Below are 27,916 nucleotides of genomic sequence, written 5' to 3'. Positions count from 1 at the left end.
AAAAAAATCATAATTAGAAATAAAAATTTTCGAAGAAAGTACTTTTACATTCATGTGTCCTTTTCAAAAACTTTTGATCTTGAACTTCGTCGTACGTTACGATAGTTCCTTCTGAAACGTAATACTTTATCGTTACTTTGAGTGGAAAATGAAGATAGATCAAGCAATAAATCGTAACTTTACTGAGAATGTCATAGATATTACGATTTTATAGCGGCGAGATTGCCGCGCTTGAAAGAGAAGTAATGTCGCACAAAAAATATTCACATTCGCCTTTATAACATCAGAAAGAAATATTATAGTGCGATTTTCACAGTAGAAATATTGAAATGTTTAGCTTTTGAATGCATAGGGAATAAAAAAGAGGGGGAGAAAAAAGCATTAGTGTAAAATTCTTTGATAAAGTTGGCCTATGTGTGATCTATATATTTGAGAGAGAAATAAATGGATAGGGTAAGTAGAGAGAATTTACTGCCATGTGAATTTCATGTTCATGAATTAACTCATTCATTTTCTGAAATAACAAATAACACGATTTTACCGTGAATGTTCGATTTGGTGGACATAGATAGGACATTGAAACACTCCTAGTTGTAAAATAGTCCCCTTTTTTTTGAGGGAAATGAGAATGAACCCTTGGGTATAGTGTACCCCCTAATGCCCTCCCTCATTACTACTCCATGTATGGGTTTTCTTATTTATACCAAGTTATTAATACCAACATCACGTCTTAGGCTCATTCTTGAACATTCTCATGCATATGAGAGTTTTCCTATTATTAGAGTGTCGCTTGGTCTATATGATGTGGAGTAGTGAAGCGATTTTCGACTTCTACTCCAACTCTTGTTCAAAAAAAGGTATGTTTCGTGAGTTTTTGCATCCATCTACGCTTCCTATTTCATTTTACATTTAACAGCACTATATAACATGTTTACACTATATTCTATTCATATTTACACCACTTCAAATTTTCCTTTTCACTTCTGATTAGATTCTTGTTCGAAAAAGGTAGGGTTTCGTGAGTTTGTGGGTTTATCTGGGAGGATGTCTCTTGAACAATGGAATAGACTGGCTGAAGTGTGAACTTAATTCTGAAAAGAATGTGTTAGAGTTGCAATTATAGTAACACCTCTTATATTTGAACCTCTTGTATCTAGAACAACGACACTAATTTTGTATATTCGAAAGCTAGACCATATCAGCGCTTCTCAATTTATGGTCTGTGACGATGGCATAGGTGGTCCACAGGCAGACTTGATAATTTAATTCTAACTGAATGCGAGAAATTATTCATTCGCTGGATTGATGTTAATGATGATGGTAGGGGCTAAACAAAATATTGTATCTTCATACTAAGGTTCAACATACATAGAGAAAAATGCCATCCTAAATATGGGATATCACTAAATTATGCCAAAAGATATGTAATTTATTGCCTTAAATGAAATTTGCTAATTACTACTACTAAAATTTCTGAGGGAAGGGGAAATAAAGGACTGCAACAAATCGCAGAGAAAAAAATGTGTTTCACGAAAACAATATTTAAATGATCAGATTACCATATTTCATTGAGAAAAATACAATAAACTGGGATCTTAAATAGGGTAAAATACAGGACATCGCCAATTGTGATCATAAATGTGGTCAGAAGTAGGCACAACCAAGGGCATAGCGAGGGGGGGGGGACTTGGGGGTCTGGCCCGCCCCCCCGAAATGTGAGAAAATGACCGAAAAAAGGGAAAAAGATGGCCAAATCCATTGTTCTGTCACTTTGGTCCCCCCCCCCAAAATGAAAGTGGTCCCCCCCCCCCAAACGAAATTTCTGGCTACGCCCCTGGGCACAACCACCAATGTTATTGAAATAGCGGAAAAAATATTGAACCTGACCAATACCCGAGATAAATATTTATATATTTTTTTGCCATAACTATAATATAATTTATATACATATTATGAAAATGCTTTGTACTCACAACTTTAGTATTCTAAAAATTCAAATGAACTGGAAAAATGGGACAAATGTATAAAAAAATTGAAACGAACAAAATTACAGGAATGTCCCATGATATGGTACACAAATGGTGTCATTTTTTTTCAGACATTTTTGCTGGTTCTTGTGTTCAGAGGATGTGAAATGCTGGGCTATATGATGGCTGTTAGGATGCACTCAAGGTCTGTGAGAGATGAAAAGTAGCAAATAGCAATGCAAGGGCATACTATTACCAAGGAAAACGATCGTAAATAAGAACCTAACAGTTCTGTTAACAACAACCATGTCGGTGTCAAGAAATAGCCAGTGAATGAGAAATCTAAGCAAGTTCACTTATTGAGGAGACAAATTAGGCCATTGACAACAAGGACAAATTAAGTGAGATTTACTCGGCTATAATGAATTGTGTGGATTTTAACTCATCCGGTGATGATTCCAGATTATCGATTAACCTCAAATTACGATTTGAAGATTAACTTACACATATTTGAAGATTAATTTAAAGATCACAGATTATGGACAATTTCTGGTCAAGTATAATTACAACAATATACACTTTGATCAATGAGGAATTTATCTATTGCTATCATGAAACATCAATGTCAAGAATGTGAAACATTCATAGAAAATAAGCAACACCTCACCAAGTCTAGCGTATGGACCAACGGGTGTCAATAACTATATCGAAGATCACAACAGTTGGCCTAGTGTAGCCCAATGGATGTTCTGAAGTGCTTAGAGATGCTTGTTATTGTACGAGGATGCTCATATGTGCAGAAATTTACATCATATTTGTTGTATCCAAAAATTTGATTTACAAAATAAATAATAGATGCGTCCATCCCTTTTGGGAATGCCTTGAAATCTGTAAAATATGTAAGGTGGTATGCATCTGGTCTTGTATCAGTCCTAAATGGGTTTTTTTTTCACTTCTCCTGTGTTAAAAGACACAGCGTAATGAAATCTGAAAATTTTGTTTCAACCTTTAGATTTCAATTTAGAAATTCTCTAATTTAGCAACCACACTTAGAAAATTTAGGCGCCAATACTAATTTTCTAGTCGCCATAGTAACTAGCCCGGATATTGCAAAGTCAGAATAGCAGGAACAGTAATCTGTCAACATTCATGACATCAATACTTCGGATAGGATTGATAATTTCAACAATCTCGGTTAGAGCTCGGATCGGTTCGTCGCCTGAATATGGCATGAACAACTAGAGCCTGGAGCAGATTATTTTTGTTTAACTTCATATTACAGGATAACTTTCCTTGCCAAAGGCCAGATGAGCAGAATAAAAATGGGAATTAGTCACATATTCAAAGACAAAGGTTATTGCGATGGTAAAATATGTCCGGAAATGTATTGGAACTGCATGGCAAATGCAAACTAACTCATGTGAGAGAGGTTTTTATATATACAGACAAATCGAGAATAATCTCAGCTGGATGGGGTAATGATACCATCCCATCTCACGGTAAAATGATTATATCGCTATGAGATTTATATATTCAAATTATGCCAATTCGGATCCTGCGAAAGCCCAGTAACAAGTCCGGATGGATTGACTGCGATCTCACACCCTTGATCACCACAGCCTACCGCTCATGATTAGACAAAGGGAAATATTTAACTTCATATTATTTAGAGATCCTTTCAGACAGTAACAAGTCGTGTTACATTGCTACAGGCCGGGGAAGGGAGAGCGTAGTAGCTAAAAAAACTATGCATTCACATGGGATGTCTAGGCGCTATCCCTTATCCCATCCTAACTTAAAACACAATTGTATAGCCTATATCATGTGATAGCTATGTTTAATGTTTGCATGGGCGGAAAATACAGTTTCAATGGATTTAGTTGAGTTGTATGTTTGAAAAATTATTTATGGTTGATCTTTAATGTATTTCGTGATTGATTAATTTGGTTTTTTTTTTACATTTAGATGATGGCATCAAATTTCTGGCCTTTGCTACTGGACTACAGTAATGATGAGTGCAAAAGAGTCCTCCGAAAACTGGGTAAGTGATTGCTCACTGCATTTATTTTTAGCTTGTATGATAATATCTACCAAGTCTTTGGGATTTCAACACTATTTTTTTGGACCACCAGAAAGTTGCCAAATCTCCCAAATTTTTAATTTTGCTGCAAATTTTTGAGAAAAATAGTTTTTTGCGGAGCTATCTCTCTGAAAAAGTGCAAGTCTGAATTTTATTTTCAGAAAATTAGTTAGAATGGTTAGTTGCATTTATTATTCAAAACATTTTATCCTGTGAAATTTAATCTTGAATTTTTGTATTATCTTATATCAAACGCTTTTTGTATTTCCATTATTTTACAAGCAAAGTGTGGCTATGAGCGAGTGCAGACAAAAATAATGCGAAAATAACCATATTTAAATTAACAGGTTTATTTTACGAAAGCATATTGACCTCTACTTGAAGTCACTGAGGAATTAAAGTTTGTAATATGCCCATAAGACATACTAGGTAGTAAATTGCCTATGGCGATAGACCTGAGTTGTGCTCGGTTTGAAAAAAAAAACATACTGACAAAGTCAATAACAACATCATTCTCCGACATTAACATTGTAGGATCCAAACATTTCATATATACAGTCAAACATCGTTAATGGGTCACTCTTGGGAGAGCAAAAATATGACTTAGTAAGCGGAGTGACTCGTTAAACGGAGTAAGCCATAGCTGTGCCGATTCCTGCCAGAGGACAATTGGGATTTCCAAAAAGTGGACCGGTAAGCGGAGTGTGTTAACCAGGTGACACACTAACAAGGTTTGACTGTATGTACACAACCACCGTGTGTGATCACGTCAATTTGCATATTAGATCTTCCGATCCGGTTATGGTTGAGTTCTTCAAATTTGCATGAAAAACAATACTAACATATTTCATATGCATAAGCCAGCAACTTTTTTTTTGTACACAGAATTGGAAGCATATGCATCTGTTATTTCTGCATTTCGAGCACAAGGTGAAATGAGTAAAGAGAAGAAGAAAATGCTTCAAGAGTTGTCTCTGTTGTTGAGGTAATATGGTGCTTTTTTTATTATTTTACCCAACACTTGGTGTCAGTTTAGAATATATAGTGATTTCCTTTTAAAGATACTGTGCAATATTGTTAACTGAGGCACTCACATTATGCCGTTACCGTTTGTGACATCACGAAATAGTGTGATTTAGCGGCACTAATGGATGGGTGATTTTCAGTATTCAACTATTTTGCCATGATGGCTTGTGGCTCATGCTAACACGTAGGGCAGCGCCGCACAAAGAGTGCTGATCCGCCACTCCAAGCAGCAAGCACATCATGACCACACACCCCAGTTGCCTTGAGAAACCTGGAGTGGATGTCAGGACAATAACTCTTAGCTATGAGTACAAGTGAATCTCAACTTGGCTACATGCTATCATTAAGTGTACCACTTATATTTTAAACCACATTTCTGAATTACATGGGATCTGCACCAACTTGAAAATGGTCAACGCCACAATACGTAAGTACCTTGACTGATTGATGAATATTTTTAGTAGATAGGGGTTGGAAAGTGGTTTGAGCTGAAAATGTTTTTCCCGGGAGACTCTTTTTTCCTGTGTTTTTATCCCCAAAGCAGAATGTATTGGGTATAGAGTTGTGCCTCTGTGTTGGCATAAAAAAACTGTAGTGTATGTCGCAGAAAAATCTCAGGAAGAATCTTAAGAAAGAAAAATAACTATTCTGTGTATAAAACACTATTATGGGCATTTTTACCACAATGTAAACCATTCTGTTTTGGGGGTTGTAATTACTCCAACTACCAAGTTTGGTGTTATTTAGGTTGTAAGCTTGAGCTACAGATGACTTAGAGTAGTGTCAGCTTAACTACAAACACCCTGTACTGATAACATATGATAGCCAACTTTATTTAGGTTCTAAAGCCAGCATTACACTATAAAAGTTTGATAAAAAAATCTTTTTCAGAATTTAAAAAAGAACCAACCAATACTCCCATTGGGCACATTCACTCGAATGTAACCAATATGCTTATTGGTTGCATTTTCAAGTTTTGTAAGTTTTCTAAAACTTTTACAATGTAATGCCAACTTAACACAAGTTAATTTTTTAACAGCCATTCCATCGAAGGATGCAAAATACAGTGCGACATGTACGAAACAAAACGTCAAGAGACAAAAATATTTCATTTTAGACAGCTTTCTATTTTACAAAGTGCATATCAAAGCATTAATCATTTTGATGGGAGTATCTCTTGATTCTATTCAAGACAGATTTTGTCTCATACAGTGGCCTTAGACAGGTTTCACTGTATCAGAAATTGCATTGTCACAAGGGGGGGGGGCTTGGTGCAGTGTCTCCCCACATTTTTCGATATCACAGACCTCCTGTAATAAAGGTCAATGCTCTGTGAACCCCCTCCCGTAGCACCAGAAGCTCAATTTCAACACCACCCTCCCATAAAATGCAAAGTGTGTGTGTGTGTGTGTGTGGTTTTTTTTTTTAAAATTATTTGCACATCACAAAAAATGAATAAATTACACTTTTACAGTACAAAATGTGTTATTCATTGCAATGGTAGTAAATGAAAATGATCCTGTGAACCCCTTACAAAACACTCATGGACACCACCCCCCCCCCCCCCTCCAGGTTGAGAAACACTGGCTGAGTGTATAAACATTTTTGATTTTTTTGTTGAAATATTATGCTTTTAGGAAACTACACGAACAATAAAACTTGATTTTTTCTCATCTTTTTGAAAATTTTCTTAGTATATCATTCGAGCGTCACAAAGCTGAAATCAGACGAGCAGTGAATGATGAACAGTTAAACACTATTGCTGACAGGTAAGTTATTCATTTTTTTAAAATAAACCGATAATCTATTACAAAAATTAAATTGTATATATTTCTATGTTCATTTGAAAACTTTTCCCAGGGTTCTGCGTGATGTTATTGCATGCAGGTTGACAACATTGCGTTTCATGTCATATTAGCATGAAGTAATTTATTAAGGTCTCGTGGTGGTAAAGGGGGGGGGAAGCTTGCAACATGCATTCTAGTTGATCTGTGGTAAGCAATGAAAGCCATTGGCAAACATGTAGCTCTTCAGCATAGTTTTGTTATTAACCTTTGTTGTCTTAATTTTCATACAAAGATCTGAACCATGTTTGAGACAGATTTTTTTTTGTTTAAATGCTAATGCTTTATTTTCGAGTTTTGGTATTTTCAGGTTGTCGGGTCCCAATACATCCACTGAATGGGCAATAGAAGGTCGCAGATTGCTTCCTCCGGTTCCTAGACTTGTTCCACAAACAGCTTTCACAGCATTTGCGAACCTAGCTGCAGACTCACAAGCCGCAAAAAATATCATGATGCCTTTCCCAAGTGCCACTGGTTACAAAGACCGTAAGCAAGATTAACATCCTTTTCAATATCAAACTATATTAATATTAAAATTAATTGACTTAAAAAGACGTTTATAGTGCCAATAAAGCAGGAAGTTCTGTAATTTATTGTCTGACAGAGAAAATACAATTTTTTATCTACAGGTATCCCTTGCTTCACACGATTTTTAGAAGTTGTTTTTAGGAATTCAAACTTGCAAAATTTGGCTTGAAGTTTAACTTTAATTCTGGAAATGGGGTTGCAAATTGAAGATATAGCATAATTAAATCCTTTGATGACGAAATCTGTTGGATTTGATGATGTAGCTGACACAAATACGAGAGAAATTCTTGTATACAACTCACCAGATCTCACTGATGAATGTTTGATAACATACTGACAATGCCATGAGAAATTTAATTGAAAAAAAACTGGTGCCAGTGAAACTAGAATAATATTTAAACTTTTATATTTGCAAGAAATATTCAGAATTCTCTGGCTTTGTTACTAAAGTTTTTATAAGGAGATGAAAAATGCTGCTTGTGGCAGCCGAATCTTGACTGTTTCATTAAAAAGAGTTATCAAGCTATCATACCAGGCTCTTCAGGAAAGAAAAGATCTACACTCACTGAAATTGATCAGAAGTAGTGAATACAAAAAAAGTAATAATTTAATTTGTTCATATCTCCTACAGGATTTATTCATAAGTTCAAATAATTAATTAAGTAATTAGAAAGTGTTCCTTTGCTGTTGGGTTCAATTTTTTTAATCCTTCTGAAGGAAACCAAACCCCTATCTATCCCATGTTAAATTCAACCCACTTGATCTTCCCTTCCATAAAAAGTATTTCCTCTTTTATGAATTTTCTATACGACTCATTTTCAACGGAACTAGATAATTTCATTGTCTGTTGATGTCTGTCATGAGTCATTCATATTTTCAATTGTTATCACCTTATAATTAGCAGGTAATATCGATCTTGGCTCTGAAGAGACAGTATTCAAACTGAAGCGCCCTCCACTTGATGACCTGGATTGCAGCCCACCTGAAAAGATGTTCATGCTTGATAACTATTCGGTCACTGGGTTAGATAAGTCCATCAAGCCTTGTTTAGATATGCCCATGGAAGAGGAATCTGAAATTGTATCATCTTTCACACCTGCAGCCATGTCTCAATGTATGTTGCAGTCATTGGGAGCCAAAGATTTAGGGTGCAGCGGCAACACCACCATTTCTAAGAAGAGTAATTCCAAACTGTCTGCTTCCACTGCTGCTGCCGTTGCTCAAAAAACGACTTCAGTTTCACCAAGTTCTGTTTCTTCAAAGGTATACAATCAGTAAAAATTGTTATGACATGTATTTTTTACAACTTTTTTTACAACATTTTTTCATTTACACTGTGGCCGCTGGAAAGACAAAACTGAGAGAAAAGCGTTCAACACCCTTGAAACTTGCAAATTGCGTAGGTCATGAAAGTATATTTAAATAATTAGTCCTTTAGCATATTTGTGTGAATCATGTGAGATTAAAGGCTGTTCTGTGTGGAAAGTTGTGTAAAAAAAGAAGACCAGAACAAGCTGGTTTTAATTATTGGAATTGTGTTTTCCCACTGTTCCTGTTTTAGCAAGCTTAATTTAAATTATTCTTCATATAAAAATATGGTACATGTTTAAGAATCTGAGGGAAAAATTGGTGCTTACTGAGATTGCGAATGGGTATGGAATTATAGTAGTTGGGAGAACAATTTTCTCTCTATTTAGTGTGGTATGTGCAGGTGGGGCCTACACTAGCTAACTACCACAGTTGGCAGGACTGGAAGGGTGGCTGTTGAATTCAATTAATTTTACACCTTTGACTCAAATATTGGGGGGGGGGGCAAAGTACTCCCCCCCCCCATACATACTCCTACTAAACTGCACATGCACCTCGTCCATATTCCTCTGCAGAACGTTTAATGAATTGTGTGGTACATGTAGTGAGCCTAATTTGAAGTTAGTTTCTGTGTAATGTTTGTTATGTGTAGTGCCATCTACCAGAGAGGAAAATAGCATGTTGGGAAATTCAAGTCACAGATTCTGGAAAGCTCTTGAATATCTTTATTCCAAAAATTCATTGAATTGGCTGAATGCATATTGTGATCCATCCTTATTAAACATTGTTTTTCCCATCCCTCGAGTTAGTTATTTTGCAGCATGCCTTCTAATACGGGAGAATACAGTATATAATTAGGGTCCTGGTAGTAGCAGTTATTGCTGTATATGGTGACTGAACAGAATAATAAAACAGTGCCACCTGTTGGTTGATGGAGTTCTTTCAATCATTTCATGCTTACACTATTTCTGCAATAAATATTCTAGTCTTATGATATTGCTTCTTCGATAGCCAGCAGTGTAGCCTCCTTAATAAGGCTTATACCATCTACTAATTTTTTATAAGTAAAATGAGTTATTAAAATTAATGCTGAAGATTACTAAGACTTAATTTTTCAACTGAGTTTAATAACAATGAAGATGGTTTTATTATGCTTCACATATATGTTTGTTTTACATTTAGATAACACATTCACCTCATTTTTATATTCTGAATGAACCATGACCTCTTATTTTTTCTGTCTTTAAAAGAATATTTTTATTTCTCCAGTCATTTGATATGGGGTCATCACCCTTTTCATCAGCTGTGAGCATCACATCTAAGGCTGCAAATATTCCTGCTGGTGGATCCACACCAAGTCTCTCAGCCTATGATAAGCATTTCCTTCCTGGCATATTCAGCTCTTCTGCTAATCAACCAACAGAAAATAACCACACTACGAGTATTACTCCAATGTCCCAGATGGAAGACACTAAATCTGTTAATTCTATTTCCAGTAAGTTCTTATTCATTCAAAATATTTCAATGAAATTGTTAGTTTTTCATCCTTCCCTTTCCCCCCCCCCCCCCAACCAATCTTCTTCCCTCACGAAAGTTTGCATGCCTTTCAGAAAAGAAGTAAACATGATATTTAGGCTATCTATATGGTCTGTGGAATTTATTTTAAAAATTAATAAACTATATGCCCCTCCCCCTTTAATGATGACCTACACTAGAGGGTCTTTAATGCATGGCCCATTAGACATATTGGAAATTAACTGAACCAGTGTTTGTATAAAACATAAAAGATCACAAAAACTATTCCATTTAATATCTTTTGAATGCTCTTAAACATTGTACAAAATCTTTAAATTGATGAGTATAGAATGAAAAATGAGATTTTCTAGCATCAACAACCTTATTTTTTTAACATGTCTGTAGTCTCAGTAATAGTTGAAATTGGGATCTCTCTTGCTTTCTTAGATTTCTTCTCATACTCTTTCTTCATCAGAGGATTCAATATGTGGTTTTGCTCTCTACTCCTTCACCAATGTCCGCATCCATCAGTCAAATCAATTTTTTTTCTCTAGAGGTAAACAAGTGCATGAATCTCGTTTGGACATGGTAAAAACTATGCTACATGGATATTGCAAAATAATCAAACAAGGATGCTAGAGAGACATGAATCTCTGAAACGTTCTACAAGACAAGTGACAGGAATTTCAACACTCCATCCTTCAAGTATTCCATCTGTGGAGATTTGAACGCTGCCATTGTTAGATACTAATAAAGTCATTCAAGAGACTCTTTAAAACTCCAGTTATCTGCAGAAAGACATAAGCCAGTGTGTGTGAGGGATTGATAACAAAAACATTACTTTTTACTTAGAACCAAAACAAAAATAGTTCAGATTCTTTTTTAACTTTGTTAGTGTAGGCTACATTTTGTATTCAGGTAAAGATCAATAAAGAACGGAATATGGAAAGGGATGAATAAAAGGTGACCATTAATTTCGAGAAAAGAGACATTTTGTAAATTAAATCAAACTTTGGAATTATCCAAAACATGAGGGAAAAAAATTGAATTAAACACAGGCTATTTCAACATTACATTGAATAAATAACTCAAGGGGATTTCCTTAAACTTTTCAAGTAACCATGTTCGAATTAGCCAAGTACATGTTACCTGTATATATAGTAGTCCCTCTTTTTAAAAAAAAGGTTTTATATTTAATGAAATTTTCAACAGAATCTTCAATTTGAACAACATTTTACATGCTATTTACTCTTTATTTTATGAAAGGTAATTTATAAATATGTAACGAAGTTTTACAGACTAATTTTTTTTCCCTTTGAATTCTCATTTTCTTGCAACATTTCATTTCTTATTTATCAAAGTTGCAACAAAATCAACCATAGAGTCAGTAACAGAGCAAAGGTGAATATCCAGCTAATGGAAATTTGTTCAAAGCTGAAAGAAAGAATAAACTCCCTTAAAGTTGCCTTTCTTGTGAAAAATTTTATTTTATATGGAAAAATCACCTTCAGAATGCTGTGAAATTTGCTGCCTAGCAATAAGTGATAGAGAGAGAAGAGTGCAATAAGAGTTATCATTACATTAGGAAATTTCGTTACAGGTATAATGACCTGTTAGAGAAAAACTAAACTGGTTAGATACATGAAAATTTACACTTTATTTGCACAAAAGTGTGAAAATTCTCATGAAAAACATGTTCTTTGTAATAGGAAGTTGTAGCTTCAAGACTTCTCTCTCACGAGGTACAATGTTAATTTTTCCCCACCTTAGAAGTTCTTCTCTATTTAACACATCTTTTTCCGAGTTTCTTATTACCTGTATAACTATTGGTGAGAAAAATGTTCAAATATGTGTGAAGGAAAAAATGAAGAAGGAAAGCACGTTTTCATGGCTGTTGTTTAAAGAACTATTAAAACTTTCTGGTCTGTTATGACAAGTCATTTTTATAGACGTTTCATCCTTTTTTTGCTACAAATATCGTTGTTGCTGGTGACAAGGGTGCAAGGACATAATACGAACTCCTTGGAAGTTCATGTGTTTTTGAATGACGACATTTAAATTCTTTGAATCATCATATTGCTTTGGCTGGAGACACTACTACTATGTTAACTGTACATGCATCTAATATACATTTCTCTGCAGAATTTTTAATGAATCGGTACATGTGTTGTGTGAGTGAATGAAATTATATGCATGTCTTAACATATTTCTGTTGTCAGCTGTACTTGTTTCATATTCTTGCTGACACTGCCATTTGTCTTCCATATTTTGAAGTAAAGATGGTAATTGTTTGTGTTATGTAAGTATCATGTTGAAGATCTACCTGATCTCTATGAAGTGAGTTTTTCTGGGAGACCGGGTAGCATTTGCATCTCAAAGTTGAAAAAACTGCAGAAAACCAACTTCGGCCGACCATCACTGTGCCACAAACAAGGTTCAAACCTGGATCCTTACGATGAAAGTCCAGTACAATGCCCATACGACCTCACAGCAACTAGCTGGCGAGACCAAAAAATCTATATCATTATTCCAACTCAGGACAAGCCTCATCCTGGTCTCTCAAGCCGAAGCAGTAGTTATTCTTGGTTTTCCGAAAAGCTTGTATTGTCTCCTTGCCTGTTGGGCCACCTGCACCAATGTTACCCACCTGAGTAGTTGATAAAATGTTTGTTACAAAAGAAAACTCAATTGCGGCATAACAACTCGAAAAGTTTCAATAGTTATGAATATTTTTGTTAGCTAATGAAGAAAAAATCCTTATTTATTAGTACTTCAACTATATGAACTCGAAAATCCATTCATTAAACAAAAATGCCTCCTCAAATCCATGTGAGACTTCTATTATTTAATTTCTGCTTGTGCTAATACAGTAGCACTCAGATGTATATAAACTCAAAGTTATACAACTTTCTGTGAAAAGTACATGTTTTTTTATCGCGTGATTCAAGTGACAACATTTTAAGCGAGATCCACTTTTTACGTAAAATATTAGTTTTGCCATTTGTTCAGTGAATAGGTGTTAGTGGAAGGAAGCTATTGAATTAACGTATTTGTTTTCTTGTTTTAAATCTAATTTTATTTTTACGCTCTTTCAATTCTTCATCCTTGAACATATGTTTCAGTGTATATCTTTTTTCCATAACTAATGCATTTTCTTCATTTTTTATAGCTCCATTGCCATCAGTGAGTGGTAACCATCAAGTGAATAATATGTCAGTTGCTACCAACGGTCGTCCAACATGCCGCCCTAAAGAAAAGTATTTTCCTACTCCTCGAGCATCAGTGAGGCCCAGGTTGAATGCTCCTAGTTTACTGCTGGGTGGTTCATCCTCAAATGCTGGGTTTCAAAATCCACAAACTCAAATTTCCAGCACCAGCCAATCAGGCCATAAAACTGTTTCCCCGCCAAAGTCGAGGGGACCCTGCCCCAGAGCTTCATCCCCAGCAGTTTGCCCACTTTCTCCTGTCACACGGTGTCAACCGACAGTGAGCACACAGCAGTCGTTCACAAGGGGACTCCAGTCTCCTGCTTGTGTTTCTTCTACGTCGGTCGGGAACAACAGCAATATTTCCTCTGCAGCGCCAGTTCCATTTAAACAATGCTCAGTTGCTGCGACCTTGTCTTCTACGAAACCTTCGATTTCGTCAAAATCCATCAGCAAATCTCCACCATCTAAACTGCAGTGTGGCCCGAAACCAATGATGTCTCAGACTAATAAAACCTTTGTGTCAAAGAATATTGCATCATCTCAAGCCACGCGACTGGCGGTGCAACCATGTGTCAAAATGACTCAGTCCACTACGAAAACGAGTGTTTCAATCACTTGCTCTCAGAAGACATCTTCTCAAATCCAAAACAAATCTGGTAGCTCTCTAACTAAAGCTATTCCTTACAGAAATGAAAGTGGTATGTATAGGTTGAAAACTTCCATTTTAAAAGAAATTGAAAATTTGTTTAAACGGTATACTCTCGACCACCCCGCTCACAATTAACCAGCCTAGTTAAAAAATAATCGTAATTCTCTGTAGTAAAATGATGAATAATTTACTTTTCAAGGCATTGCTAGTGCTATCAATGAAATAAGTTGTGAAACACAATTTTTGTAAGAATTAAGCCTACGTTTGAGGGTGATATTTTATTTATTTTAGCCCTTTCTGCGGCATTATAAAAGTTACTATATACCCCCTGTAAAATGCCAAATGTTTTTGATGAAGTAAACTTTTTCCAGATTTTCAGTAGATGTAAACTAAGGGGGATTTAGGTGAAAAGTGTTCCATTGAGAAATAAACTTCACAAAATATTGAGGCTGTTGGCTTGTCAATGCCAATAAGAGGCTTTTAAGGGGGATTAGACATCTTGTCAATGCCTCTGAGAGGGTTAAAAGTGTGCGTTTTCATACTATACAGGGTACATGATTTTATGTTTCCTGCAATTCTCGAAAGTTCATCTTAAAATCTTTAAAATATTTTTATTCCTCGACTTTTTGTCCCCCTAATAAATTTCCAAAACATGCAGCACATGTAACATACATTTATTTATTACGTACTCGCCTGTACTTAGAGGTAAGAAAATATGAATAAGAGCGTGTTTTGGGGAAAAGAGGGTGTTTTTGATGTTATGCGGGGAAGGGGGGGGGTATGAAGCAAACATCAGTAGAACTCTGACCTATCCGGTTTTTCTGTTATTCAGTCCACCCGTCTGCCACATTAGACCGGATAGTCCAGAGTCTACGTATACAGGATGCTTAGCTAACTCCTCTTGATGCAAATTAATGGTGAATCAGTGATCCTAGAGCGATACATACTTCTCCAATTAAAAAAAGTATCCAAATAATGTGGTGAACTCAAATACATCACTCCTGTTGCAAAGGGTCGTATTGTTGCTAACATATAAAAAATCAACTTTTTATATGTACGCTCTGTCCTTAAAACCCAATTAGAAAATTGTTGTCCTGTCTCACCTGAGGCCAACAAAAAAAATTTCACGTGTATACATGTAATTTTTGTTGATATATATTCATGAATGACAGAACTTATCCGCAAGAGATTCGTAGTAAAAAAACTGGTCAGAAACCATTTTAGTCTCTTGTCAAAGAAGTTACAGATAAGGGAATTTATGTAGAGCAGAGTTCTAGAAACTTTTTGTGCCAGTGTCCCCCCCCCCCACCCCTTCTTCAGGAATTTATTTTCCTTAGCCCCCTCCCCCACCTCAAACTCAACTACTCCAACCTATAGAATCCCATGTTACACACATTCTTACTGCCAAAGCCTGCTAGGTGTCAATCTGGGGGCTTTACTACTGTCTGCCCCAGACTATTATTGCCCACTTTGGGAAACATTGATATAGAGTTATGCGGTTGGAAAACAGTACAGCAGTAGTACCATTGCTGTGTAACATTTCAGTCAGTCTACACCAGTGATTCCCAACATGAGCGTTAACGCCCCCTTGGGGGTGATGGAAAGTTCCAGGGGAGTGGTAGAAGCTACGGGTATAACATAGGACCCTATGGGATCCTATATTGCTTTGGGGGACGATGGGAGAAAAAAATTTCTGAAGAAGGGGCAATGGGACAAAAAGGTTGGGAAACTGGTCTACACTGACAACGAGCAATGTCTAAGGATAATGATATGCTATGGATATTTAAAATAATTCAAAATTTAAAGAATTAAAATTTTTACATTTAATAAGAAATTACTAAGGTCTTTTTCATTTTTTACTTCAAAAACACCATAATCTGTGCTTAAGGCCCCCTCCCTTGCATACCCCAGTGGTAACTATAGGAGCAACAGAAAAAACTCTCTGTATATAAGAACCACAAAATGGCTGAACCAAACATGGTTCGGTTCTTATTAGCGGCGGCTACTGTATCGGTGAGAAGATTATTACTCCTTTATGTTTGTGATGTCCGTTAAAAAATTGTTTTTCTTGATTTGCTAATTGCTAACATTTGTTATTTGAGAATGCAGATTTTTCTTTGTTTCACTGGTGATGAGAACTTTGTTGGCTTAGTTTCTGTTTTCTCATTTGAATCACGATATATATTTTTTTCAATGTAGGTTTGAAAATAGTATCTCAAAATATGCATACAAATTGGCTGGTGTCAAAATCCTCTGCAAGTGCTGCTTCTACATCATCAACAACAACGACAAGCAGATTAGCGAATAGCACATCAACTGTGCCAGGTGCATATTTTTCTTATACAGCAGAAATCGCATGCAACAAGTGGCTTATTTATAATGAAAATGCTTCTTGTTAATAAAAAAAAAAGATAAAAATTAATAATGATTAAAAAAAAATCATGATTTTTTTCATACTGGATCTCTCCATAACATAAAGATAGTTAGTATGTATTATATTTTATAGCATGACCTTAATAGTAAGAATTGAATAGTGACTACTTTATTTCCTGTTCTTACTCGCAGGGGTGACTGGAAGTGCAAGAATAATAAATTTTTCCCAACCAATCAATGCTCGATTTGCTCGAGCTAGTATAACATCTGCTTCAACTAGTATTTCCAGTACTATACCCAGTACCGGATTACGGGTTGCTTTGCCGAGCACTTCCACCATGCGAGCTTCCATGCCTGCCAAACCTAATGTGATTGTTGTTCATAAAGCTCAGGTCTGGAATCAAACTCCAGGTGCTACTATAGTCATGACATCATCAACTCCATTGTCCAGGATTGCTAGCGAAACTTTGGTAAAAATGCTAAATTATCATACTAGTTTTAATATTTCATGCTTATATCGAGAGATGTACTGTATATACTCGTGTATAAGCAGAGTTTTTTGTTGAAAAATTTGTTCCTAATTTTTGGGGGGGGGGGGTGACTTGTACACAGGTCAGTTTTTGAGGAGAAAATAGAAACCCCCACTTCACCAAATAATAAGCTACATGACTTCCGCACAGGTAGCTTGAAGATCTGCAACTTCATTTAGCCACTTTAGATGGCGTTACTAATGAGTAAAGTGATTTTTGGAGCTATGTTCAAACCCACAGAACCAAGTTGAAGCTGAAGGGAAAAAAAATCAAAAACGCTGTTGGCTTTGATAGCTTGTGGACTTGTTAATTTTAAAGCCTTTAGATGTGAGGGCGCTGGTAGCAAGGGGAATGGCTTGGAGACACCATTAGACGATGGGAAAAATAAAATGCGATGAGCATCAACAAGCCTTTCAAAGATTGTTGAAGGAATTAACGGACTGAATGGATGAGTTCAGAGTATAAAGAAACAACAAAAAGCGGTGCCTTATGGAAATCTGGTATTGGCCTAATGTTCCAGTGGATTTCATGAGGCGTCAAAGTCTTTTTTCCACCAAAATCATCATCAAAACGTTTGGAAAGTGTTGTATCAGTAACGCAGTGAATGGAACTGAAGACGGCAGCCTCTTTGAAAGTGACGACAGTGATGACAGACAGCACAGCTGAAGTCAAAAATGAAAATGCTCCACCATTATTGGCTTTTGATGTAGAGACAGGACAGATGCTGCAAACTGTGGCTGCAGGAACCAGCATGCAAATGTTACACGTTGTGAGAGATCTGTTTCATTTAAGGCCTAAACTTGTTGGAGATGGTAGGTAGTCAGTCTTTCTTCATGCAGCACATGCTATACAGTCATGTGTTGTCAACATCTTGGTCATGAGTTATTGCTTACATGCTTTGTTCAGGCTGGTCATCCACTGCATCAAGGATTGCCTGTAGATTTATTGTTCTCATGCTTCTTGCTCAACCCTTGCCATATCTTTGGGCGAGGAACGAGCCAGTCTTCATGAGTTGCCTGTGCAAGCATTGAAATGTTCTCTGATTGAGTACTGCCCTGTTTGGAAATCCCTCCTAGTAAAGCCTTACTGCTTCTATGGCAGTGCTGTTTGCACCTCTATAGATAAGGTACATATCGCCTTCTCCGCATTCAAATATTGCTGCATTTCTGCTGACAAATAACAGCTGAATGACAAGTTCTGTCAAAGGTGATGTTTCGATCAAAGCCACTCCGGGAAAAGTGCCCTCTCACGACTCGACACTTGCTTTCTGACCCCACATTGTATGGTGAAAGTTGTTTATTTTGGCGAGTTCTATCACCACTTATAGTTCTGACTCGGTTTGTGAGATTACACCCTGTATATCTCAAATATCTTGTAGCACCCTTGATCGACCTTGAAGAGTGATTTGAGAATTACTTGTCTAGAGATTTGGAATTGGCTATAAACCGTGTGTTTTTTTTTTTTTTCTATGGGTGATTCCACATTTCTTGAAATAAAATGATCTAAAAGAACTAAATGAACTGAAATGATCTATTATCGCCTACAGGAAGCAGTGACTCTTATGCAAAGACAAGAACTATCCCGTCATTCGAGTTCATCTCATAGAGGATCAAATTTACATCAGTCATTGCCATCATCATCATTAGCACCTGTTTCAAGTACTGTAATTACTGCATCAAATTCGACAATAACACAGTCATCTAGCAAAAAAGTTGCATCATTTTCTACCGCAGACAATGACCAGGTGAGTTTTTAATCTTATTCATGTAGCATATTCTTCAATTAATAAGGAGGCCATTCAAACATTATGTCAGTATTGCAGAGGAGGGGGTTCCAGATTTGTGTGCTAACTTTGATCATGATGGTGGTTGGAATGATTGTGTCACCAACTACTGTTTACATAGCTGTCAAGTCTCTCGGATTTCCAGGAGGGGTTCCCTAATTTCTACTCCATCTCTCTGACTCCCGAAAATTTATTTTATCTTAGGAATTTTGACTGTGATGGTAAAAAAAATCCTTACTTTTAAGGGGGGAAAAATTCCCAAAAAATTTACCCAGAAAAAAAGGGTTTTTTTTTTTGTGTTCAATCTCTGAAATGAAGTCACAAGCATGATGTGAATTGTTGCTAATGCATAAAATTGCAGAAAAATATTTTTTTTTGGGGGGGGGGGGGGTTGAAAAGACAACATTTGCCAAACAGTCAGCTTCAATTTCACCTTTTGACATCTGAAATTAGTGAGATGATTTGTAAAGTAGAACCCAGCTGATCTGAACTAATTGGAACTAGGACCTGTTTGGATTCATGAAAAGTTTGGATTGCCAGAGTTAGTCTTTCAAACATAACTTTTTTTAAAACTGTAATAATAGTTAGTATCCCTATGGGTGGGATAAAAGTTACAGGCCAGATAATTCTGTTTAACGATGACGGAAGCTGTTGCAGGGAAATTAAAGTGATTTTTTTATCCCTCCAATATTATGTCTTTGCTTCAGCCAATGGACCAAGGAGGCATTACGATCCATCAAATGGGTGTAAAAAATGTTTCTTCAATATCATTCAAAATTATAAGGAGTTCCTTTCCATTCTCCAAAAAAAATTTAAAAAGTCTGTGAAATATGTTATTTACTGGCTTGCAGAAGCATGGGGAAATGTGGCGGAAACTTTGCTAAAGAATACCTGGGAAAATTGTGGCCTAGACTTGCTTTCAACCCTAATTAATAAACATCAGAGGAATCCGATGAAATCCTTCAGCTTTTGGAAGAAATCCCTGGTTTCAAGGAAGCATAGGAAAAAGATGTAGGTGAACTGTTATCATTAGACTATAACAGCCATCACAAATTTTTATGGGTGCAGAAATTGTCTCCAAAGCTTCAAATGACGTCTTATTGTCAAGCAATGGATTAGACCAGTGGTTGTCAAAGTGTGCATTGTTTCTCCTAGAGATATTGCAAACCTTTGTCAAGGGCATCGTGGTGAGATGCAAATATTGATGATATCCTATTCAGTGCTTTGCGGTGGTTCTTTCTTAGACAATCCAGGACAGTTTATATTCACCAAAGCAGGGTTGGCAGAAAAATCCGGGTTTTTCTAGAAAAACCCAACCCACCTGGGTTTTTACGGGTGTTTGTGGGTTGTTCTGAGTGTTTGTGAATATGCTGTTTGCAATGTGTTACATGCCAATGTACATATTAAGTAATAAATATAAAAATAGTTTTTATACATCTGAACAGATTTCTTTTCTTCGCGATGGATATTGCGAAAATCATTTTTAAATTCAAGGGTAGGATTGATCTCTGTCTCCTACCTATCTGTTTTTGAGCCAAAAAATGCTTCAATAAAAGATTTATTTTTACTGTATTAATTTCTATATAGGTTATAACAAAAAACTAAGGCTTAGAAGGTTTTGTCATTTTGCTAAAGACTATAAATAAGTGTGATTTGGGGGCTATAACAAATGATTTTCAGCAAAACTCCACTGGGTTTTTGTAGGCGGGCCTGTTCTTCCTATACATTAGGACAGCGATTCTCAACCGATGCTCCGTGGAGCCCTTGGGGCTCTGTGTGCACTTCCCAGGGGCTCTGCCATGACTCCAGGAAAATAAATCAGTGAATTTGATACATAAATAAAAAAAAGAGGCCTGCAGGGTTCCGGAATTAAAATTATATACAAAAAGGGCTCCGCCATAAAAATTATATACCGAAAAGGGCTCAGTGAGTCAAAAAAGGTTGAGAACCGCTGCATTAGGATAACATTCTATTCTTCCATGCAAAGAAATTTTATTCAGCTGGTATATAATATTTCTATTTAAGTAAAATAAATAAAAACCCTTAGGCTAGAAAGGTAGGCAAGTTGATTTTTGCTAAAGGCTATATAAGTGAGATTTGTGGGCTGATAATAAATGATTCTTAGCAAAAACTCAGTAGGCTTTTGTAGGTGGGTCTGTACTTTGTATACGTTGGGATAACAATTTATTCTCCCATGCAAAGAAATTACATTCAGTTATATAACATTAATTCATATTTAAAAAAATAACTAAGGCTTAAAAGAGGTAGTTTTGCTAATGATAAATGTAAGGGGGATTTTGTATGTTAACGAAATGATTTTTAGCAAAAACCTGGCAGGTTTTTGTAGGTGAGCCCGCCAGAGGTGCATCTACTTTCATCAGTAAATTACATTGATATTTGTATATATCAAACTAATAAATATATTGAATGAATATCTATCTGTCCCTCTATCTGTCTATACATAGGGTGCTTTCTCCAATTTGTGATTTCAGGACGAAATACATGTTACACATCTATTAAAATTAGGACAACTGTATTTTTTTACAAGATGTGCCTTATACATCTTATCTAGTCGAAAATTCGTGCAGAACCCTCCCAAATTGTGGTAACTTTTGAACATCAAAACGAAGTTTCTCCTAGAGGTTTCTTCTCTTTTTATTTCCTGATCTTTGCACGTCACTATTTCATTATTGCGAAAAAAATTTCGTGCTCAAGGTCATATATTAATGCCATATTACAAGTATATGGGTTATATATGTTGAATTTTCCATATTCATTTTCTTCTCTTCTGTGTTAAATCTCAAAAGGTGGAAGTACATTCCAATTCGGTCACGTCAACCACTGAGACTGAAAACAACATATCAAAGGAAAAAAATTGTGAAACCACGCCCATGTCTTCATTATTATGTGAGGATTCTTTGGCTGACTCTCCTGCAAATTTGAAATCTGTGGAAGATGTTACCAGTGATAACGATGTAGAACTGCTGGAATCTCCTGATAAAGGTAGTTTTTCTCCCCATCATCTTTTTCCTTTTTTGCATTAATACAATTATGACACTCAAATTTTTATTGATGATTGAACGAGTACAGCACTTAATTAAATAAACTGTGGATATTTTGTTCTTGTTGTTCAACTTATTTTTTTACCACAAAACTTTGTGTGTCACACGTGTATCTGACAAATGCATTAATTCCAAATATGTGTGTTACTTTTTGTCTCTTCTGAGATTAAAACACGAGGATTTTCTGGTCCAAATCAATTATGTTCCTAAGATAATAAGATGTCGAAAATACATGTTTTCAAATGACATATTTTGTTGCTGTTGTACAAGTTGTTGATTTTACAATAGGTACTGAAAAAAGAATTTTGTATTTTTAATAGTCCTAAGTATCCAGATTGCAGTCACAGTATATATCACATAATGCATTCAGATGTATAAGTAATAAAAAATAACACGTAAAAAAATGTGAACCAAAGAGGATTTTACAGTAGTTCAAAAATTGACGAATAGAATGTCTTCCAGGAAAAAAAAGTGGGGGGGATTGTCAGTTGTAGCTATACGTTGTGGAAAGGTGAATTTATGGATAAGATTTAAATAAGATTGCAAAGAAATTTTTTCGTGTTTGAAAACTGATTGAAAATTCGTTATATTTATATTTATACAATATTGATTGGCCGAGGCCTATACAAGAGGATGCGGAATTATATATGGCAAAAGTGTCGATTGATGGTACGAGAAAATTCGGAAATCGATCGTAGTGCAATCTACAATATTTGATGGTAGGTTGTTCCAGTCGATAATAGTTCTTGGGAAAAAGCTAAATTTGTGACAATCTGAAGAGGCAAAGATGGCCTGTAATTTTTTGGAATGATTGAGTCTAACAGAGAAATGAGAAGATTTGATTAGAATATTGGAGGTGTCAATATTAAAAACCTCATGGAGGAGTTTATAAAGAAAAGTTAAACGAGAGATAAGTCGAAGAGAGGAGAGCGGTTGGATATTGAGTTGTCGCTTGAGTTCCGTTATGGAGACAGATGAAGACCAACAGTTAAAAATGAAACGAGTGGACTTATTTTGGATAGATTCTAATTTGTCCATGTTGGTTTGGGTGTGGGGGGGTCCCAGGCTTCACAGGCGTAGGAGAGGGCAGGGAGAATATATGTTTGGTAGCACAAGTGACGAACATGACGAATGAAGTATTTTAGGTTACGGCGAAGGAAAACAGTTTTTGGAGACATTTTTTAAAGATATAATCAACGTGAAGGTTCCAGCAGAGATCGGAAGAGATTATAATGCCCAGGTATTTATATTGGGAAACCTCAGAGATCAAAGAGTCGTTTATAGAATAGGGGAATTCGTGAGGGATTCTTTTACGGGTCACTTTCATAAAAACAGTTTTTGAGAAATTGAGGGGTAATTCCCAGGTTGAGCACCATTTGGAAATAATGTTAAGGTTGTGTTGGAGAGATTCAAGTGTCCAACGATTGGACACTGTTTTATAGATGAGACGGTCATCAGCGAAGAGTCTAATGCGGCAGTTTATGGAGTCGGGTAGATCATTTATGTAAATTAAAAATAATAATGGCGAGAGGACCGAGCTCTGGGGTGTGCCAGATTTGACATGAAGAAAAGGGGAGTTCTGGCTCTTGTACGAGACAAACTGGCTACGGTTAATAAGGAAGGCCTCCACCCATTTCAGCAGTTGAACATTTAGGCCAAGGTATGAAAGTTTTAGTAGAAGTTTATTATGGGGCACCCTGTCAAATGCTTTGGAAAAATCTAGGAAAATTATGACAGGTTACAGGTGTATGACAAAATTGTTACAGGTGTACTTTGCTGAAATCTGTGTTTGTTATAAACAATTAAAATAATACAGCTAATACAAACACAAGATAAGCGATTTGAAATTCATGTGAAATTGAAAAACTTTGTTATACGTAGAAATTTGTGTCGCTTTTTTAAGTGGGCGTGACTGTATGGAAAAAATTGATTTTGGAAAAATAGTATGAAAAGGACCATACAAGGTGTGTTCAAAAAGTATTCAACGACAATTTTTTGTGCGTGAACCAATGAAGCTAGGAAGGTGTGGTTTGTTGCACATATGTAGGCAGTTCTAATGCATATGCTTGAAATTTTTTCCTGTCTGTAGAAGCTGCCAGTTATGCAATGAGTGAGAAAGTGTGAGTGAACGACGTCTCATTCCATTTTTGACAAAATGGCAGGAAAAACTTTAACAACGCTGCTGTATTAATTGTGATGGAGCTGCTAATTGGGACGCATAACCTTCTTGGTAGTACTCCTTGGTGATGGTTGTGCCGTGCAGTGTATATTTGTGATGAACCATGCCACTGGAGTCAGAGAAGACTGTCAGCTTGACTTTGACATTGCATCTTCTGGAGCCCAAATTGTGAGTCAAAATAGAATGAACGGATCCAATTTTAATGCTCGCTTCGTCTGCAAGTTCTCCGATCTTTATTCGATTATCCTGTATCACCAGAGTCCTCACTTAGTCAATGGCTATTTCATTTCTGAATTTTGATTTCCTACCAGAACATGCTTCACTCTCCATTGATGTGCGACCATCTTTGAAGTGGTCGTGCTACTCCTTTATTGGTTTAATGCCCATTTCTTTATCTCAAAGTCTGTTGAATCTTGGGATTGTTTCCACTCAGGAATCACCAAGCTTCACACAAATTTTAATGTATTAGATAACGTTGTTCAAGTTTTGATGGCTATTTTGTCAAAAAATGAAAATTGTGATGGTGCTCATTTGCACTTTCTCATTCACATCAGTGATCTGCCGACAACTGGCAGCTTCTGCAGGCTGGTAAAAATTCAAGCATGCACACTAAGATTGTCTACATGCATGCATGAAATCATGCCGCCTTAGCTTCATTGGTTTACGCACAGAATATTATGGTTGAATACTTTTTTGAACAAACCTTGTATGTAGGAAAACTTTATAAAAAAAATCATGATTTATCTTTTTCTTGCATAGAGCTTTGGTTTTCAGTATGAATTCATACATAATAATATTTTGTATTTCGATTACTGCAATCAATCACTAACTTGTACCTTTCATAAAAGATCCTAGTAACATGTTTATGAGCAATAACAGAATAACTTTTGTATTTCATTTAAGAAACGTCTATAGACATATCTCTGGAATCCAGCAAAACCTCCTTGACTGAAGATAGTTCAGCAGATTCAACTTCAACCATTAATCACCTACCATCATCATCTATAGATGTGCGAGTGGAGAGTCAGGCTGTTGAGATTAGTAAGTCACAAATGAGTCAATGATGTTGTTTTAATTGTAAAAGCCATTTAAAGTTTAATACCTAAGGTAACGAAGATAATTCATTCCAGAATCACATTTGTTAGCTGAAATCTTTGCTGATTGAAACACAATTTCCCATAGATTTCTATGGAAAATTGTTTAATTCGTTCCAGATACTGTCCAAAATGTAAAGATATATATTTTTAAAACACCAAGGACAAGGAGCGCTCAGAAAAAAGGCAAAAACAGTCCGAACATTAAAAGGAACAGCTTCAAAATTGTATAAATGAGAATTTATGGGAAGATTAGATACTATGAATTCTCCTATGAGCACACAACAAACACCAGCTTTAGTCTATTAAAGATAGTACAACCCAGTCGAGTTTGTAGGTGTCCACATCCATTAGTGATTTGGTCAGCTCATTTCTGTGTCTGATGCATGCAGATCATAGACTTCAGATTGTATTATGTTCTATATGGTGCAGATTAAAAAAATAGCCTCTCTCTCTCTCAGATTTTAGAATGTCCAGATTGTTCACAGTTCGATGTCAGAGTCTTGCACTGAAGGAACTCATGCTCTGAATATATGGACTATTTGTTTTTCAACGTATTTTCTATAAGCTGAATATTCCATTTCACATGAAATTATTCAAAAACTATCTGAAAGAGAAGTTGAGGCATATCTGGAGAAAGATTCTGAGATGGAAATCAGGATCAAGTGATAGTAATTCTGATGATGATTTGAGCTAAAATTCAGCTCACAATGCCACTGTTTTATGTTAGCATATGCATCCATATCAACAAAAATCTTTGTTAGCCGAATCTGCATTGGTTAGCCAAGGCATAAAAGCCAAGAAAAAAAACTTCATTAGCTGAGTGATTTGCATCACTGTATTTACCTTTCATTTTGAATTCTTTCGTTTGAGGCTTTAATTTTCATTTTTTTTCCAGGTAAGAATGATTCTTCAAGTTTACCTGTTAATGAAGTGCAGCAAGAGTTGGGAGTTGTGGAAGTTGCTCCATCAAATAATGGTACACTGGTGAATAATTATCTGGTAATGCTTGAAGCTTTTCATAATATCAAATAATAATAATAACGTAATCCTCACGTATTCCCAAGGGATCAGCATGATCCGTCCAGGGAATTTGTTAGTGTTAGTAAACATCCATGCCCGAACCGGGATTCGAACCCAGACCTGCACAGTGAGAAGCTAGTTCCCTAACCACTCGACTGCCAGGCAGCAAAATAGGAATCGAAATTCCCTTTGAAAAAAATAAGTTATTGAAACATTTTTCAGTGTCCTTTAAATGATAAGCCAATCCTGGTGTGGCCATGTGCCTTGGTTAATAAGCCTCAGCTGATAGCAGCTCTATTTATTGGGTGCGTGTTGGAATAATATCTGTGAGATCAAAAGACAAATATAATTTATTAATTTGAGTTTCTTTTCTTGAACCGCCAAAAAAGGTGCAATGTGAAGATCCTTGCCTGGAGCAGCAGCAGACGAACCCAGACTCTTGTAGCGAAAATTCTGAAGTGTCTTTATCTTATATCCCAGTGAAAATTGATGAAGAAGCGAACTCACAGAAAGCATTTCCCAATGACGATTCCAGTGAGGGCATCGGTGAGAATTCATTAAAAAAGACAGTCGATCTTATACAAGAGTGAAATCCAGGTATAAAAAAAGTCAAGTTACTTTTTGAATAAAAAAAAACTTTACTGTTGAACTCCAGCATTTTTGATTCGTTGTTACTCGTAGAATTTTTTCCTGAACGAATAAAAATCCTGATAACATAGCTTTTTTTTTCCTCTCAACCCTCTTTTTTTAGTTTCAAATGAACAGGAATAGGCTGGAAACAAACAATGCAGTTCTATAACTGTTCATTTCTTATTAGATTAGAAAAGTAACTAACGGGCAAAGAAAATGTGTGTGTTTTTATATTGCTAATCTTGTATTTATTATTTTCTAACAGGCTGAAGAATTGGTGGAGTACAAAAAATGATGCGACAATGCTGAAATGAAGAGAATTATGAACTGTTTTTCACAGTGTCAATATTATGAATCTTGATTCTTCTAAGCCGAGACGAATGTGTTGAACTCTGTACACGTTTCAAGCCAAAAAAAAAAAAAAAGGGAGGTTTTTAATGGTTTGATTATGTTTTCATATTTTATCACACACGTGCATCGTAATGATTCAATGGAATTAGCTGTGTCAATTATTTCGTTCTAGTTTCACCGGAAACATTCAATGATGAGATACAATTTCTTATGTTTCATAAATTTTATATATTGAGGATATTTTGCATTGTTATACAATAGTGCTGTTTGGTGTGCTAAATGGGATTTTTTTTTTTAAAGTAATTTATTGTTTGAGTTCTGCATGATGTTTCTACTTGAAAAAGTTATTATTGGAATGTTTAATTCCCCCTACCCTTCCACATTGAATAGAAAATTTCAGTGGTACTTTGAATGTGATTTTAATTGATTCCCGAGAGTTATTTGTGCAGTGAGGTACATCACAGTCCGAAGTCCCAAAATTTGCTATTCTCTCAAGTTGACATTTGAGTTCCTTGAGACTAGTTTGCATGAAATTATTAGGTAGACTTATGTTGAAAATAATGTCCTGTAATTCTGCGACAGATTTGTGATGAATTGCACAGCAGCACTGCTGTGTTGAGTGGTGCGGTAGTTATGCAGGATTCCTGGCATCCTGGACAGTCAGGGGAAAGAAGAAACAGTCAGAGAGACTAAATTATTTGGCAAAAGGCAGGGAAAGATGCAAATATTTAAGTTATGGAAAATTCATTGAAGGTAAAAAAACCA

The 27,916-nt window shown here is 35.9% G+C and overlaps 1 protein-coding gene across 2 annotated transcripts; it reads left to right on the top strand.

Moving 5' to 3' along the window:
* Nucleotides 1–218: 218 nt before the first annotated feature.
* LOC149084161 (uncharacterized) lies at nucleotides 219–27,210 on the top strand. Of its 2 annotated transcripts, none has more exons than XM_089234508.1 (16): nucleotides 219–453; nucleotides 3,933–4,008; nucleotides 4,933–5,032; nucleotides 6,768–6,842; nucleotides 7,228–7,403; nucleotides 8,350–8,708; nucleotides 10,023–10,248; nucleotides 13,438–14,175; nucleotides 16,326–16,451; nucleotides 16,692–16,969; nucleotides 18,576–18,773; nucleotides 21,620–21,815; nucleotides 24,957–25,094; nucleotides 26,046–26,149; nucleotides 26,560–26,767; nucleotides 27,066–27,179. In XM_089234508.1, the coding sequence occupies exons 1-15, from the start codon at nucleotides 445–447 to the stop codon at nucleotides 26,758–26,760; spliced, it is 3,000 nt and encodes a 999-aa protein (XP_089090634.1). In that variant the 5' UTR covers nucleotides 219–444; the 3' UTR covers nucleotides 26,761–26,767; nucleotides 27,066–27,179. The 2 variants fall into 2 exon arrangements, with proteins under 2 accessions (XP_089090634.1, XP_089090633.1); XM_089234507.1 differs by having other exon boundaries at nucleotides 225–453; nucleotides 8,347–8,708; nucleotides 27,066–27,210.
* The last annotated feature ends 706 nt before the right edge of the window (nucleotides 27,211–27,916 follow it).

The sequence above is a fragment of the Pholcus phalangioides genome, unplaced genomic scaffold (assembly GCF_987345545.1).
Source record: "Pholcus phalangioides strain wild (caught in Gottingen) unplaced genomic scaffold, Ppha-v1.0 ptg000008l_1, whole genome shotgun sequence".
Lineage (NCBI taxonomy): Eukaryota > Metazoa > Arthropoda > Arachnida > Araneae > Pholcidae > Pholcus > Pholcus phalangioides.
The sequence above is the reverse complement of the archived record's forward strand: the minus strand, read 5'-3'. Positions and strand labels throughout refer to the sequence as shown.

Coding starts and splice junctions, on each gene's coding strand:
- LOC149084161 (XM_089234507.1), top strand. Junction 18,774..21,619: donor CTACCGCAGACAATGACCAG/GTGAGTTTTTAA, acceptor AAATCTCAAAAG/GTGGAAGTACATTCCAATTC. Junction 25,095..26,045: donor GAGTCAGGCTGTTGAGATTA/GTAAGTCACAAA, acceptor TTTTTTTTCCAG/GTAAGAATGATTCTTCAAGT.